This window comes from Scyliorhinus torazame, chromosome 7, assembly GCF_047496885.1.
Source record: "Scyliorhinus torazame isolate Kashiwa2021f chromosome 7, sScyTor2.1, whole genome shotgun sequence".
In the NCBI taxonomy this organism is placed as follows: Eukaryota; Metazoa; Chordata; class Chondrichthyes; order Carcharhiniformes; family Scyliorhinidae; genus Scyliorhinus; species Scyliorhinus torazame.
Genome location: NC_092713.1, coordinates 248,833,901 through 248,851,482, shown reverse-complemented (window position 1 = coordinate 248,851,482; position 17,582 = coordinate 248,833,901). Strand labels below are relative to the sequence as shown.

Genomic DNA, 17,582 nt, shown 5'->3' with positions numbered 1-17,582 from the left:
GAAACCCACGCAGACATGGGGAGAATGTGCAAACTCCACTCGGACAGTGGGGGCTAGGAAAATTAAGCCTATTGTGATAGGGAAGCGCTGAAATCAATTTCCATATTATGCTTATTAAACATCAGGAAAAAAATTGCCTGCATTAAAGGATCTCCCATCAAGAGATAACTTTGCTAACCTTGAACTCCCAGTTGAGAAGGAGAAACTTACAGCTGGGCAGGAATGGGGTGAGAAGACTGAAATGAATGGGCTGGTTTACTTTACTGTCACTTTCATAGAACCTGTTTCCTAATGAAGCTCTCTCACATTCTTTCTGGGAAAGGAGTTTGTGTGCAGACAACTATGACAGGAAAATCATGGCCTGAAATTTTTGGATGGTGGGGAGTGCCCCTGCAGCCTTTTTATGCTTGAATAGGTATTAAGTGGTTGCAGGCAGGACATTTCGCTCCTCACTCGGGAGGAAGTACACCTTAGAGAGCTGCTGGCCAATCATATTTTTGGCTGCCAGCCAATTACCTCCCTGGGGGCACGAAGAGGGCTATTGGGGTATCAGGGAGAGGCCGGGTCGGGGGAGGGAAGCCGGAGGCCTTTGACTTTAAGGTTTGCGGGGGGGTGGGTCCGACTCCAGAAGGAGGCTACTGCCTGACCACTTCAGGGCCTCAATTGGAGCAAGCGTAAAATCGCCGAGTGGCCAGGACAGGCACGAACGCGGAGGGAATCCCATCCCGTCAATTTCACACACCCGCCCTGCCTGGAAACCAGCTGATGGGGGAGCATAAAATTCTAGCCCATGATTTTGATGTCATCATTAACCAAACGCCTGCCATTGAAAGCTGTTCATCAACAGAAATTTCTAGTCTTGACCACCAGTGAGCTGCAAATACGTTATCAATGTCCCGAAGAGATTACTCTTGGCAAGTTTACAGTCATAAAATTGTTACATTTTGCAAAAGGCTTCAAGCAGAACCAGTTTTGAAAAATCTTTGTAAATATTACAGAATAGAACAGAATTTTGATGACTAATTATTCAGTCACACAACATTAACTAACATTAGTCAAAGGATTGTGTGGTGATTTTAAGCGAATGGGAAGATGAATCCAAACTGGACAGTGAAAAATAATCATTGAACACTGATGATAGTTTGATTCTGGTGTAAAATTGTCTTTAAACTGCAAGATTGCAGAAATAAAATAATTTATAATATTACAGGTGATATCTATCAGAATTTTGATGCTATGAAAGTGCCTCCAGAGTGTAGTTATGTGAAGGTTCATTTTCTAATTGGCTGCTCCTGACAAGGAGCGATGTTGAAAGAAAGAACCGGTCACTAAAACAATCATTTGACATACAAAGGCTCAGTTTTACCAAATTGGGGGAAGAACTGTTCTAATCACCATGTGTGACATCATTATAAATATGTCCTTTTCAAATTCAATGTTATTACAAATAGGAACCAAGAAGCTAAGTCCTCCATTGTTTTACATCAAGCTTCAACAATATGCAGATAGAGGCTGGCAGCTATGAATAAGGGAACATGCCACTATTGAGCACCACTTAATAATAAGACTGCTACTGCTAATAATAATATTATTTATTGTCACAAGTAGGCTTATATAACACTGCAATGAAATTACTGTGAAAAGCCCCTAGTATTCCACTATACCACTTTCAAGCGGTATGAACAGAAGATTATCAAAAATGTAACATAATATCGTACTTTTGAATGTCAAATATAATCTGTGGTCTGCCATCACAAATCCTGTATGGTTTTTTTTGGGTGTTAAATGTCAAAACGTATACTCACCTCAAATAATAAATAATGTTCTTTAAGCCTGTATTCCTCTGTATCTTTCGATTTCACGTTCTTCTCAGGAGGGTGGGTGCTATGTTCCGCTAATTCAGCTGAAATCTGTCTCCATTTAGTCCAGTGCGACTTGAGTTGCTCCTCCTACATTCCACACAGAATACAAGTTGTTTTTGTAAGTGAATGCACCTTAAATACAGGAAGTCAGTGTTTTCTAATTATCGTAGATTTATGTTTAATTAAAGGAGTTTACAAGTTCATGTTTGTGTGATCTAATTTCATTGCATTCTGTGTGAAGAAAATCCGATTAAACATTGGAATTAATCAAACACACTTCTAAAATTATCCAAACCGTTATTAACCCGGGTTTTCCTGTTAGTGGGAGAGAGGACACCCATTTGCTGCTGAATTCTGCAGCATTGATCGACCTTTGAAAAAAGTTACTCTAATTCTGGCAACATCTAGAGGGGACTGCTAGGTTCAGGAACAGGGGAGTCATCAAGCAGTCTGAGAAAGCAATCAGATTGAAAAATTCTCACACAGAAAACTAGGAAGTAAAAAGCACCGATTATCATTTAACTTTTAATCATTTTACAGGGAGAGAAATATCGATTAGGCCATACAGATGGGATTAAAACAGACATTGAAATATCCTTCACAACTTAAGAAAGCTCTTGTCCTTCTAGATGGTAATGGTTTGGAAGGTATTGTCTCAGGAACCTTGGTGAGTTACTGCAGTGTATCCTGTAGATGGTACACACGGCTGCCACTGTTTGTTGGTGGTAGAGGGTTTTAATGTTTGTGGAAGGGAGAGCAATCAAGCTTTGTCCTGGATGGTGTCGCGCTTTTTGAGTGTTGTTGGAGCTGCACTCATCCAGGCAAGTGGAGAGTATTCCATTACACTCCTGACTTGTGCCTTGTAGATAATGGACAGGCTTTGTGGGTAAGGAGGTGAGTTACTCGCCGTAGGATTCCTAGTCTTTGCCCTGCCCTGGTAGCCACAGCATTAATGTGACTAGTCCAGTTCAGTTTTTTATCAATGGTAACGCCTAGGATGTGAATTATGGGGGATTCAGCGATGGTAATGCCATTGAATGTCAAGGGGGGTGGCAATTGCCTGGCTCTTGTGTGGCGCGAATATAACTTGTCAGCCGAAGCCTGGATATTGTCCGATTCTTGCTGCATTTGGACATGGACTGCTTTGATATCTGAGGAGACACAAATGGTGCTGAACATTTGGGCAGCACGGTAGCATTGTGGATAGCACAACTGCTTCACAGCTCCAGGGTCCCAGGTTCAATTCCGTCTTGGGTCACTGTCTGTGCGGAGTCTGCACATCCTCCCCGTGTGTGCGTGGGTTTCCTCCGGGTGCTCCAGTTTCCTCCCACAGTCCAAAGATGTGCAGGTTAGGTGGATTGGCCATGATAAATTGCCCTTAGTGTTGGGTGGGGTTACTGGGTTATGGGGATAGGGTGGAGGTGTTGACCTTGGGTAGGGTGCTCTTTCCAAGAGCCGGTGCAGACTCGAGGGGCCGAACGGCCTCCTTATGCACTGTAAATTCTATGATTCTATTGTGCAGTCATCTGCAAACACCCCCACTTCTGACCTGATGATGGAAGGGAGGTCATTGATGAAGCAACTGAAGCTGGTTGGGTCTAGGACACTACCCTGAGGAACTCCTGCAGTGATGTCCTGCAGTTGAGATGATTGACCTCCAACCACTACAACCATCTCCTCACAAACCCGCCGCCAATGTGTCAAAAAACCTGCATTGGTATAGGACCTTGCGTGACCTCAAATGTCTTGAAGTAACTTTGAAGTGCAATGACTGTCAGGAAACATGGCCCATTATTCCTGCCAACTCCAGCAGCCCTGATGTTATATTATGATCAAACGAGCATTGATTGGCATAAAGCAGAATTACCACCCCTAATTCAGGAAGAAGTTCTGCCTTGGAGAGCGTTGCCAAATCGGCACCGGAGTAATGTTGCCAATTGATCATGATGCTCTTTAGAGTTGCCAATAGTGTTGCTCTTTTTAATGAGTGGAATGCTATCCCACCAGCGTCACACCAATAATGTTGCCAAATTAACTAGATATGGTAGTTATTAATGATAAGATTGCTTTTCAGAGTCGCCAGGTAGCAAATGATACCACCACAAGGCTTTAACGGGTATCGATCAAAGACCAAACAACCAGTTAGTCAGTTCAAGTTCAAAGATAGTTTATTTACACACAAGGATTACTTCGACATGCAACATAAAACACTACAAGTTAAACTACACCTAACAACTACAATAACCTCTACTTAACTTCAGGGCAACCGGCTCTATGCAGATGAACAAAGCCTTTGTTCGGACCTTGCATGGCTGGGGAGAAGAAGTGGCTTCGTTTCTGCTGGGCTCATCCGTCTGGTAGCAATCGTTGGTCTTGAACTTGTCTTCTGGTTGTAATGCTACACTTGGTTTTAGGCGTAGGCTGGGGCCAAGAGAGACCAAATACATGGCTGTGTCTCTTGTTATCCCTCCTGGATTTCGCGCTCTCTGGGGCGGTCCTTAGCTTTGGAACCAATAATTCGACAGGCTTCGATCACTGCCTTTGATTTTGGCCAATAAATGGGCGGGTGCCTTAATGGCTGGGCGTGTCCTGAGCGATCATTGACCTTGGCTGTTTGGGCTTTCTTAGCAAAGGGAGTGGCGCCGGTTAGTCTGCATCTGTATCAGTTACCCGAGTACAGTCCTTTTGTTCTGGGGAAATGGGCCATTAGAATGCAAACGAGCGGGGGTTTCGATCGCGTCTAGCTATCTGGGTTGCAAATACACATACAAGCTCTGAGTGTGTCTGAGTCCTGGGCTGGCCATATTTCCCATGGTTATTTGCAGGTGGCCACCTGAGGTGTCTACAAGAGCGACTGGCCAATCAGATTAGCCGTTAGCCGGAAGCTCTCCAGGCACAGTGCTGCAGTTGCCGGAACAGGCATTGCAGGGAGCTGCCTAGCACTGGATCTCGGGACCTGGTGGACAGAGTGGGGAATGTCTCGGAGGTCACCAAGGGTCGATCGGGGTTTGGGAGATAGGTGGAGGCTTCCACATCCCGCCTGAGATGAAACTTACTTTATTTTCAAAATTCCCTTCTGAACTATCATCTGCCCACCAGCCGGAAAATTGAGCCTGTGCAGGAAAAGACCCATAACTGACTAGTTAAGGGGTTTTACTGGGGTGAGGGTGGGCTGCCCTTCAGAAGCCCTGCTCACCTCGGTGTAAAATTGTTACCAGGTGGGGTGGGTAGGAACGCAGAGGAAATGCTGGCCAAGCAATTTCACACTCCCCGCAAACCCACCGCCACCATGGCCTCAGGAGCTGCTGGGGGGAGCGTAAAATTCTGACCATGATAACCAAATTGCATAAACAGTCATGATAATAATAATAATCTTTATTGCCACAAGTAGGCTTACATTAACATTGCAATGAAGGTACTGTGAAAAGCTCCTAGTTGCCACACTCCAGCACCTGTTCGGGTACACAGAGGGAGAATTCAGAATGTCCAATTCACCTAACAGCACGTCTTTCGGGACTTGTGGAAAGAAACCGGAGCACCCGGAGGAAACATTCGCAGACACAGGGAGAACGTGCAGACTCTGCACAGACAGTGACCCAAGCTGGGAACTGAACCTGGGACCCTGGAGCTGTGAAGCAACCGTGCTACCCACTGTGCGACCATGCTGCCCCGTCATCACTCTCTGTCTCCATCAGCTCAGAAATTTTGAATCCATCTTATCAAGTTACCCTGTATCCCATGCGTATTTATCCTCTTTATAAGTCTCCCACGAGGGACCATGTCAAAGGCTTGGCTGAAATCCATGTAAACTACATCAACTGCACTACACACTTGGTCACATGCCCAAAAATTTAATCAGATTTAATTGGCATGACCTCCTAAGACAAAGCCATGTTGACTATTCCTAATCAAACCTTGCCTCTCCAAGTGGAGATAGATTCTCTCCTTCAGAATTCAGAATACCACTGACGTGAGACTCACTGGCCTGTAGTTCCCTGGCTTATCTCTACAACCTTTCTTAAATAGTAGGACCACATTAGCTGTTTTCCAGTCCTCTTGCACCTCCCCCGTGGCCAGAGAGGAATTAAAGATCTGGGTTAGAGCCTCTGCAATCTCCTCCCTCGTCTCCCACAGCATCCTGCGACACAATTCATCCAGACCTGGAGATTTGTCCACTTTTAAGCCTGTCAACACCCCGAATACCTGGTCACTCCCTGTGACAATTTGCTCAAGAACCTCACAGTTTCTCTTCCCGAGCTCCATATCTACTTCCTCATTCTCTTGGGTGAAGCCAGATGTGAAGTGTTCATTCAACATCCTTTGAATAGTGGCATGGGATTTTTTACTATAATCGGGACCTCGATTTAATGTCTCATACAATAGATGCCATCTCTGACAATTCCACATCCTCGCGGAGCTGCACAGAAATGTCAGTCTTGATTATATGCCTGAGTCTCTAGAGCAGCACTTGAACCGACAACCTTACGAGAATCATAGAATTACTGAATAGTAATGTACAGAAGGAGGCCATTCTTTGTTTTTACTCCATCAAAAGACTGTGATTTTAAACATTTATAACAAATTTACTCTTATCCTTCACTGCTCTAAGAAAAGCAACCCCAACTTCTCCAGTCTCGTAATTGTTTTCAGTAAATCTCTATTGTATCCTCTCCAAAGCGTTCAAACCCATCCGAACGTGCGCTTAAAAGTTGGACATAATATTTCAGATGGGGTCAATATTTATCCAGCTTGAGCATTGACATTTTGCACTCTATTCCATTTATAAATACCATGGGGCTGGATTCTCCGTTTCAGAGACGCTGATGCCGGGACTGAATCGGTGGTGTTCTACTACCACGGAGGTGGCACCGGTCCCGGAGCAATTCAAGATCCGTTAATGGGCTAGCACAAGTGCCACGTGGAACGAGAGCAATTCCAATGAAAAACGGTGAGTGATTCGCCGGCCTCGGGATTAGCATTCATGAGGCTGACAAGCACGTCACTCCCTACACACGCTCATTCCAGCCAACAAGATGGCAGCACTAAGAGCAGCAACGTGGTTCGCAGATATGGAGCTTGAGACCCCGATGCATGCCATGGAGGAGAGGCATGGCACCCTGTTCCCCAGGTGGGAAGGAGGCTGCCATCGTACACCGGGCGTGGACGCAGCTGACAGAGGGCGTGAGCGCCGTGGGCCTAACCACCAGGACCAGCCAACAGTGTCGCAAAAAGCTGCAGGTGGCCAAGGCGAGTAGCCAGCACCGTGCCCCTGGCACAAACCCCCGTCCCAAATACCCATAGCCGCCCCCTCTCTCACTGAAGGGTGACGGGACCCAACCAGCAACAGTCTGCTCTCAGTCTACCCTGCACCACATGCTGACACCCATACCGTCCGCCATGGCCGGGTGCCCTGTTCACAAAGGCCACCAGCTGCCCAACCCCTATGCTGCCCGCGTCCAGCTGCCCAACACCATGCAATTTCTGTTTCCCCGCCCAGGAAAAGATGGTGCATAACTGCAGGGAGAGAGAGATGACAAGGGGGGGCTCCGTACCTGCGGCCTCTCACCGTTGCAGGGTGGCGGGCTCCGTACCTGCGGCCCCTCACCGTTGCAGGGTGGCGGGCTCCGTACCTGCGGCCCCTCACCGTTGCAGGGTGGCGGGCGCCGTACCTGCGGCCCCTCACCGTTGCAGGGTGGCGGGCTCCGTACCTGCGGCCTCTCACCGTTGCAGGGTGGCGGGCTCCGTACCTGCGGCCCCTCACCGTTGCAGGGTGGCGGGCTCCGTACCTGCGGCCCCTCACCGTTGCAGGGTGGCGGGCTCCGTACCTGCGGCCCCTCACCGTTGCAGGGTGGCGGGCTCCGTACCTGCGGCCCCTCACCGTTGCAGGGTGGCGGGCTCCGTACCTGCGGCCCCTCACCGTTGCAGGGTGGCAGGCTCCGTACATGCGGCCTCTCACCGTTGCAGGGTGGCAGGCTCCGTACCTGCGGCCTCTCACCGTTGCAGGGTGGCGGGCTCCGTACCTGCGGCCTCTCACCGTTGCAGGGTGGCAGGCTCCGTACCTGCGGCCTCTCACCGTTGCAGGGTGGCGGGCTCCGTACCTGCGGCCCCTCACCGTTGCAGGGTGGCAGGCTCCGTACCTGCGGCCCCTCACCGTTGCAGGGTGGCGGGCTCCGTACCTGCGGTCCCTCACCGTTGCAGGGTGGCGGGCGCCGTACCTGCGGCCCCTCACCGTTGCAGGGTGGCGGGCTCCGTACCTGCGGCCTCTCACCGTTGCAGGGTGGCGGGCTCCGTACCTGCGGCCCCTCACCGTTGCAGGGTGGCGGGCTCCGTACCTGCGGCCCCTCACCGTTGCAGGGTGGCGGGCTCCGTACCTGCGGCCCCTCACCGTTGCAGGGTGGCGGGCTCCGTACCTGCGGCCCCTCACCGTTGCAGGGTGGCGGGCTCCGTACCTGCGGCCCCTCACCGTTGCAGGGTGGCAGGCTCCGTACATGCGGCCTCTCACCGTTGCAGGGTGGCAGGCTCCGTACCTGCGGCCTCTCACCGTTGCAGGGTGGCGGGCTCCGTACCTGTGGCCCCTCACCGTTGCAGGGTGGCAGGCTCCGTACCTGTGGCCCCTCACCATTGCAGGGTGGCAGGCTCCGTACCTGTGGCCCCTCACCGTTGCAGAGTGGCGGGCTCCGTACCTGTGGCCCCTCACCGTTGCAGTGTGGCGGGCGCTGGACCTGGTCGGTGGGCCTGGGAGAGGGCCGTTACCCAAGCAGAGGTTGGTATCGGGAAACCAAGTGAGTCCCCACTGAGTTGCGCTGTGTCCCGATGGCACGTTTGGCACAACCCCCACACCACCCCACCTCACCAACCCAGCACCCCACCACCTCCACAACACCCCGCAACCCCACCTCCTCAACCCCCACACCACTCTGCACCCCACCACCCTAACCCCAGCACTCCACCACCTCCACACCACCCTGTCACCCCACCACCCTAACCCCAGCACTCCACCACCTCCACACCAACCTGTCACCCCACCACCCCAACCCCAGCACTCCACCACCTCCACACCAACCTGCCACCCCACCACCCTAACCCCAGCACTCCACCACCTCCACACCAACCTGTCACCCCACCACCCTAACCCCAGCACTCCACCACCTCCACACCACCCTGCCACCCTACAACCCCAACCCCAGCACTCCACCACCTCCACACCACCCTGTCACCCCACCACCCTAACCCCAGCACTCCACCACCTCCACACCACTCTGCACCCCACCACCCTAACCCCAGCACTCCACCACCTCCACACCAACCTGTCACCCCACCACCCTAACCCCAGCACTCCACCACCTCCACACCAACCTGTCACCCCACCACCCTAACCCCAGCACTCCACCACCTCCACACCAATCTGGCACCCCACCAACCCAAACCCAGCACCCCACCACCTCCACACCAACCTGGCACCCCACCACCCCAACCCCAGCACTCCACCACCTCCACACCACCCTACAACCCCAACCCCAGCACTCCACCACCTCCACACCAACCTGGCACCCCACCAACCCAAACCCAGCACCCCACCACCTCCACACCAACCTGGCACCCCACCAACCCAAACCCAGCACCCCACCACCTCCACACCAACCTGGCACCCCACCAACCCAAACCCAGCACCCCACTACCTCCACACCAACCTGTCACCCTACCACCCTAACCCCAGAACTCCACCACCTCCACACCAACCTGTCACCCCGCCTCCGAAACCCCCATCACTTCCACACCACTCCGCAACCCCTCCTCCCACACACCACCCCAACTCGCTGTCTAACCAAGGGTCATGTCTCGCAGGATCACCTGACGACGAGGCGGACCCTTTTAGTGTCCTCCATCCCTGGCCACAATCCTAGAACATGGCCAGTGACAAGGTGGCACCGGACAGCGACTTGAGCCCCCAAACCCCAGCTCTCTATTCCCCCGGAGCACCAGTCCGGGATGACACCGACTTCCCATCACAGTTGTCTCCAACAACCACCCCCCCTCCTTGGTTGGGCATTGTAGTGAAAAGGCTCCTGGGGCACTATCTGATGCGCACCACACACTTGCAGTGGTACATCAGGTGGAGGCAGGCAAACCCGAGCGGGCGGATGGTCGGAGGGTGGCCTGACCTCAAGGACTAGGTGCCATCCAGATGGGTCTCGGCTTCTAGAAATAGCAGTCCCATCGATGCTGCTGACGCAGACACAGAGCCAGGGACTGCATGAAGGGTTGTCAGCAACCATCCAGCACCTGCAGGTGCAGTTGGAAGAGTCCAACCGCCTGCTGGGGCAGGAGTTGGTGCCGAACATGCGTGCCACCCAGCCCAACACCGCATGGGCAGTGTCCACTGTGGCCGTCTAGGGGTCAAAGATTTCAGCCATGGGTCAGGATGTCCAAGGCCTGTGGCGCAGTGTGTGGACAATGGCTGAGGCTCGGGACAGGGCTGCCCAGTCACAGGCAGTTATGTACCACGACCACTTGGACATTGCAGCGTCGCTCTAGAGCTTGGCCCAGTCACAATGGGTCATGGCTGCAGGCGCTGAGGGCATTGGCCTCGCGCTGACTGATCTGAGCTCGTCACAGAGCGACCTGGCAAAGTCTCTGAGTGACGTGGCACAGTACCAGAGCGACCTGGCACAGTCACTGAGTGACGTGGCACAGTCCCAGAGCGACCGGCACAGTCACTGAGTGACGTGGCACAGTCCCAGAGGGAGCTGGTCCGGTCCCTGTGCTCCATGGCTGCGAGCAATGAGACCCAGGTCAAGACACAAGGCCTATTGTGGCGCCTCCTTCCCACCTCCCCCTCAGCCTGTTGGGCAGGTGGCTTCCATCCTCAATGGCTGGCTCCTGTTCCTCTGGGGCAAACTCAGTCCTCTCCAAGCAGCTCCTCTTCGTATAGCCTCATTGCATCCTCCAGAGCTGCGGTGGCTAGGAAGATGGCAAACATTCTTGGTTGGATTTCAAAATCTATTGTCTGCAGGGGGTGAAAGATAGACATGTTAGCATGGTGTGCACCCCTGTTCCTGATCAGGTCCAACAGACTACACGGTGGCCCGGACTGCACTGCAGCCCCTGCTCCCGCAAGGCCCCCTCCCTCTTGTCCCATCCCCAACCCCAGACGTTCGCCTGGCACTCTGCCCTAGGCACCGCACACCTGGCCCCATTGGGGCCCGGACCGGGGAGACTCTGATCCAGGCACCCATCCCTCCCGGTAGGGGTACCGGTGGCTGGGGTTACCCATTCCAGTGGTACACTCTGCAGCTCCCGTCCGGCGCCCTCCTGTATGGGCTACCGTGGGCATTCCCCTTGGGTGGGCCAGGTGAAACCCGCTTTTGGGTGGCATCTGATAGTGGGTGAGGGGAGTTGGTGGGGTGGAGGGAGGAGTAATGGGTGGTGGGGTGAGTGCACCCATATGGCTGGTGTGGCTCTACGCAGCCACGGGACAAGGTGGATGGTCAGTGGAGTTCACAGCTAAGTGGGTCTTAGGCCGTGGTCCATGCTTGGACATCCCTGTCCCGGGGGTCTCCCCGACGCCACGGCCCATCCTCTGGTCACCCCCCCATTACTACCCTGTCCCTGGCAGACATGCCCCCCAGCCAATCATGCCAGAAGGACCGGCAGCCCAGGGTCGTGCCTCTGGGAATCGGACCGATCTCCATTCTCTCCCTCAGCAGCCACTGCGCTTGTTCCCCAATTTTAAAAACCACAAGTGAAACTCGGCGTCAGTAATTCCTCCTGGTGGACGTGGAACATCGCGGGAGTGCCAGAGAATAGCGGCACACGCTCGTTAATGATATGCCAATGCCGTTTATTGTACGTGTGGCATAGAATCCATTCACGCCACTGGCGAGGCACCGGAGCATGGCATTCCGTCGGGCGTCCGGCATCGATCTCAATTTTCGTCTGATCACATTTCCCGACTCCGGTGTCAGCCAACGGAGAATCCCGCCCCACATGCTTCATTAATTGTTTTGGAAACTGGTCTTGCCATCTTCAAAGATTTGTGCAGAAAAGTCCGAGCTGCAAGTCTGTCACCACTGGGCAAAGCTGTCACTAATGTCTGTTGAAAGGGATTCATCAGCCGCGATCTTAAGCCCGCACTCTCTGTCCGCAGGATCAGGAGTGTGGGCTGAAAATATCAGGAAACGGGTTTCTCGCCGGAGAGATTGCATTTCCTGATTTTCCCCAACCCTCGCCAGCGATGCCACGAGATTTTGACCTTATTTTAATGCATTGGAATTCATTTCAATGCTATTCATACCCCCCCTCCCCACACCCCTGCCATGTGGACCCCTTCATTAAATATTCATACCTTGCCGACGTTAGAACAGGTTTGACCAGGCGTGAGGCAGTTGGGTGGAGGGGGCATGTGTTGACTGGCAGTGCCAACCAGTGCCATGGGTGACGCTAATGGGAGCCCCATGTGGGGGCCTTGACGTGTGGTGGATAGGGGTGGGTGAACATTGAAGGGGTGGGGGAGTGCGGGCTTGGATTGTCGGAGGGGTGGGGAGGGGGTGCTTTGCCAGCAATGAATGTGGGGGGGCGAAGAGCCCCTGATACCTCCGTGATGGAGTGGGGGCTGGAGCCATTGGACTGCAGTGCTGATCGGGGTGCACTGTAAAGATGGCGTCCCGATCTCTTTGGAACCAGTTCCCAGCTCTATGAGGCTCCGCCCCTCCAGAGTGATGGCACAAACCACACCCACACATTTGTTTTGACAAAGCGGCTCAAGTCTCCGTGAAAAACTGGTCTGTGCAACTGGAGAGTGACATGCTAGTGTTTTGTCTGAGCCTGACACTTTGCCAAATGCTGTAAGATTCCGTTCAACATCTCCATTTTTTTCAGTATGTTTGGAAGTGTTTGCAGAAGAAGTACAGAAAAAACACCGCAGGACATCCTCCTTCCAGAAGTAATGTCCCTGTTGCTTGTCAAGAGGTGGCTGCCAGATTCAATACACTCACAAATGTCCAGAAACTATAGCAACAATTGAGAAAAAAGCCTCAGGAAGTCTGGCAATTAAATTGGGCCAGCTGCATCATGTAGGTAGCCAAAGTATACAATTTCCTGTCATCCATAGAAAGCGGTAGCCAGATTTTGTATTGGGAATGGCAACAAAACCATCATTACACTGCCAAAACTGACAGCAACCTCGGGAGTTCCTATCTGCTCAGGATAACTCAGAAATCCTGATATGGCTCTCAGTGATTCTGCATTCCTCCACATACTGCACTGTTTAACTTTCTGATATTGAAATTGATTCAGAAACAGAGGCATGTCATACATTTGGGTGAATTTCTGCCATCATTCCCACAAAACTCCTTTTTCTGTATTTCTTTGGGTGACCCAAAAAGAACCCAGCAGACTCAGTAGCATTTATGAAACTATCACCACTCAGCTGTTCATAATTGGTTCATCTAACTGCAGTATCACTGAACACAACGTCAATTCCACATTTAGTTAGAGTCCCACACCACGGGCTGGGTTCTCTGTTCATGCGGCTAAGTGCCGATTCCGGCGTGGGATCCGTTTCACAACCGGCAAATCGGCCCGAACCCTCACTGATTCCGGTACCTGTGAATGGCTAGCACCAGTGCCGGGTGAAACGTCTGCGTATCACACTGGAAACGGCCGGAGAATGGCCGGGTCCCGGGACGGGCATGCGCACGGCTAGCGACCTGCACCCGTCGCACTGTACAACATGGCTCGGCTGGGCGCGACCCCAAGCCGCCAACTGTGACCCCACAGCCCACCCCATGGCCACCCGCCAGCAGTCCCCCCCCCCCAGCCCTTGCAGAAGCCCTCCCCGGCCAGCGGCACAGAAGATGCCGGCCGAGTGTCGCGCTGGTCACAGTCCGCAGCCGTCATGCCGGGTTCCAGCATGGCTGATATCACACGTGTCCCGCGCCGTCGGGAACTCGGCCCATCGGGGGCAGAGCATCGTGGGAGTGCTGGCCGATGATGCGTCAATGCCGTTGAAGCAACATGCGGCACGATGACGCCATTTTGGAGGGGGCGGAGCACGGCGGACCGACAGCGGCCCTGATTTTGGCACGAAAATCCATTCTACACCCAATCGCCGACCACAATTTCGCTGTCAGACTACGGAGAATCCAGCCCCACGCCTTTTCTCTGTTACTGATCACCAGCCTCCTCCAAGCCACTATGTTGAAATAAGAGCCACCAAAAAAACAACCATTCCAGACCAACTTCAGCAATCACACCATCCAATATTCCATACGAAAGATAACTAATCAGCTTTGGTATTCCCTTAGAGCCTTCTGTGTGCCTTTTCCTAGTTTAATGCTCCTATACGGAGCTATCCCAATGGCTGCAACATGGCTGGTGGAGGGTTGCTGAATTTCAGCTGGGAGACTGAAGCCGGCATTAGAGGTTAACCTCAAGAAGTTCTGGTCTTAGAAGTTCCAGTTTTGAACTGCACCACCTCAGTATGGGAGGGCAGCAATCTAGACTGGTTGAAAGACAGTCCACAGCAAGCCAGGCATAGTGGAGTGGCAGTGATGGGAGGACAAATGGTGCCATCCTGAAGGTGAAATCATGTTCCATGGAACCACTGTCACTCTGTTGGGCCTGTGTCTGAATTTGAGTAATCTGTTGGAGAATTGGACTGTAGTGAGGCCCTGCAAGCCCCTTTGAGGACTGGTATTCACAGGGATGGCGGCAGCAGTCTGACACTGCATGACAGAAAACAGTACAATGAGCTTTCACTGCCGAACTAAGACATTGGATGGCTTCAGCTTCTGCTGATCCATGGTGCCATCCAATGAATCAATTGTGCTAGGGGACCCTCCACCATGCGCATGCACCCCCGGGAACAACAGGGACCACGGACACCAGACTCTGGCGGGATCATTACTTGGAACGGGCTCAGGTTCCCTCCCCGATCCACACACACTCACAATCTGGTCGCGGAATATCCCCAGTGCTGAAGCCCAGCTCTAGGGTGCTTGATTGTTGGCTGCTCCCTCTGTGGTGTTGAGCCTGCAGGGTTCAGGCAAAGTGTCCAGGCTTCACAGTTTTATTGGAATGCTAGGTAATAACACTCACCTGAGACATGGCACGTGTACCCACGGAATTCTACTTGAGACCTATGAAGTGCTCATGTAACTAACAACGGCAGTCCTTATTAGCAATAGTTTTCAACTGTGCAGCCAGAGGCTGCTCACGGTTACAGGGATTTAAAGTGACATTCACAATATTACCATGGACAGGGCTCTGCCCTGGGTGTGTTTGGTAGGCCACACATCCACAAATGCAGCAGCTGAAGTTGCCCATGTTATGAGTATACACGATCGGGGATGGCCTTTCAGGCCCACAGGCATGATTCCCTCATCCCTCCAGCACAGGGTAGACCCTGACCAGGCCTGCCCCCTGCTGTGGCTCCCCCACCACCCTCCCCCGATCATTGGGACAGCTGCTCCAGATCCTCCGGGCTGCATGTCCTATTTCAAATATGTCTACTCACCTCCTCCGATCTCCTCAGCAGTTATTTCACCAGTTTCCGGTTTCCTAATGGTGTTCTAAACGGCAGCTGTGTGACCTCCCACTGGGGAGCCAGTTAGATTTCAGGAGGCCCATTAATGATATGAAGATTGCCCTCGATTGGTGTTAATTGGAACCTCGCCATGTCTCGGTGGAATCTGGAACCCGTCAACAGGAGCGGGACGGTTAGATCGGAAACCTATTGGTGCCCGGCGCGGATAACGATTTTGGCCTCTCCTGTGATCTAACCGGTTTACACGGATCACCGCTGGGCGCAACGCAGCCATTAGATTGCGCCCCCTAACTATTCTCTCCAAATACAAAACACAAAACTTAAGAGTTAAAATAACACCTTGTACTAAGCTAAAGAAAATTGCCACTTCTGATGATATTGTCAACCAACAATCATTCATCCTTTAAATGCTGATTTCCTGACAGTCTAGAACATGCCTGCCTTATTATCCATTCTATAAAGTGTACTGTAGAAATTACAGGTAATTGTGCATCTCGTAATATGCACACTTCCAAAACATTTTTCCACATTTCAAGTTCTCATCTGTTTTTGAAAATAAAGCCAATTGTTCATACAAACGTTTACTCTCTCAGACATTTCAATTCAGTTTAGTAGTGTGATTAGGTCAGTCACTGGGATTAGATCAGTCAGTAGGTGGTGGTATATATCAGTTAATTTAGGGAGCCCAGGTTGCTATGGCAATGTGCACTTTTACATGCATGTTGTTGTCTGGAGATATGGGGCGGGCTTCTCTGACGGCTGGATCCTCCGCTTCGCCGGCAGTGCACTCATGCCTGTGGGTTTCCCGACGGAATGGGGGTGCCCACAATGGGAAACCTCATTGGCCGGCTGCCAGGACGGAGGATCTCACTGCCTGCGGGGGTGCACGGCACCAGACAATGGGTGCACCGGGACGGAGAATGCTGCCCATGGATAGTGATGGTAAAGGCTCCAATTTTCTTTCCATCATATGGCTACCCAGAAATCTCTCCCACTCTTACCACCTGCACACACATTGTTGTGTGTTGGAAGGATTTTCAGGATGATACTCAACCTGTTTTGTCAGGTTATGGATGTACCTTTCTTGGCCATCAAATCCGGGGGGGGGGGGGGGCACTCAAGCCTGGAGCTTGTGGTTTAGAGGTGGGGCCACTACCCACTGTGCCAGAAAATCTCCACTGACCAAGTCAGTGGCCCAACTTAATTACACAGCAAAGGTCAGTTTGAAAACAGATAGCATATTACACTTCACAGTTAATAACTTGCATACCACATAATTTTATACATTTCACCTGGGAGAGTTTGGTGGTAGACGAAGGGAGAAGAGGCCGGCTGAATTTTTTCAGTGAGCCGATAGCAGCTGGGAAGGAGGGTGCTGAAAAAATTGCTGTTACCAGGTTTATTCTCAATATCCAAGAGTGCATTTCCTCTTCACTTCTGTCAATTGTTGAAAAAGGAGAGTAAATATTACTTTGAAAGCAGCTTTGTCTATTTTAATATTTACAATATTAAGTTGTCACACAGCAAAGGCAGGAAATGCAATAAGGTTTGCAGGTCCGTATATAATATTAACTATTTTAGGTGATGTTGGAACACAACATTATCACAAGTATTCAAAGATAGGAACATGCTACTGGAAACCGGACTGTGTAACTGGTGGCCTTAAAATGTAAAAATTCCATGATGCCACCTAGAGGCATGATGGAATGGTAATTTTCAAATGTTATTGAGTGCATAGGGTACAAAACAAATTGTACATACAATAGATGTCAACAAAGATTGTTTCCACACTTTTTGTTTTTAAAGAAAATACAGTATAGCTGTTATTCATCACCCTTTCTCTCTCTCTCTTTCGCACATACAAAATCTGAAAAGAAGAAAATAAGCACTTCACAAATGTAGCATCAAAAAGGTTTTCAGATTTTAAATCCAGTTTATTTTGAAATCATTTGAAAATGGTTCACACCAAGAGAAAAGGCATTTTCAGTTGTATTCAAAGAATCAAACTAATGCACTGTAGGAAAATCTTCACATGGCAAATGTTCAGACTGGAGTCAGCTATTTCACAGAATCCACAGTGCAGAAGGAGGCCATCCGGCCCATCAAGTCCCCACCAGCCCTCGGAACGAGCACCCTACCCAAACCCACACCTCCACCCAATCCCTACACCTCCA

General features: G+C 51.5%; 1 protein-coding gene across 6 annotated transcripts in view; it reads right to left on the bottom strand.

Moving 5' to 3' along the window:
* The window catches only part of LOC140426938 (PH and SEC7 domain-containing protein 2-like), a 294,703-nt gene that overhangs the window by 9,991 nt on the left and 267,130 nt on the right, over positions 1-17,582 (bottom strand). For all 6 annotated transcript variants that reach the window (XM_072512238.1, XM_072512239.1, XM_072512237.1 and 3 more), the window contains 2 exons: positions 16,701-16,845; positions 1,806-1,949 (listed from right to left, as the gene is read on the bottom strand). In XM_072512238.1, the coding sequence (XP_072368339.1) occupies positions 1,806-1,949; positions 16,701-16,845 (289 nt within the window). The remainder of the gene's footprint in view (positions 1-1,805; positions 1,950-16,700; positions 16,846-17,582) is intronic.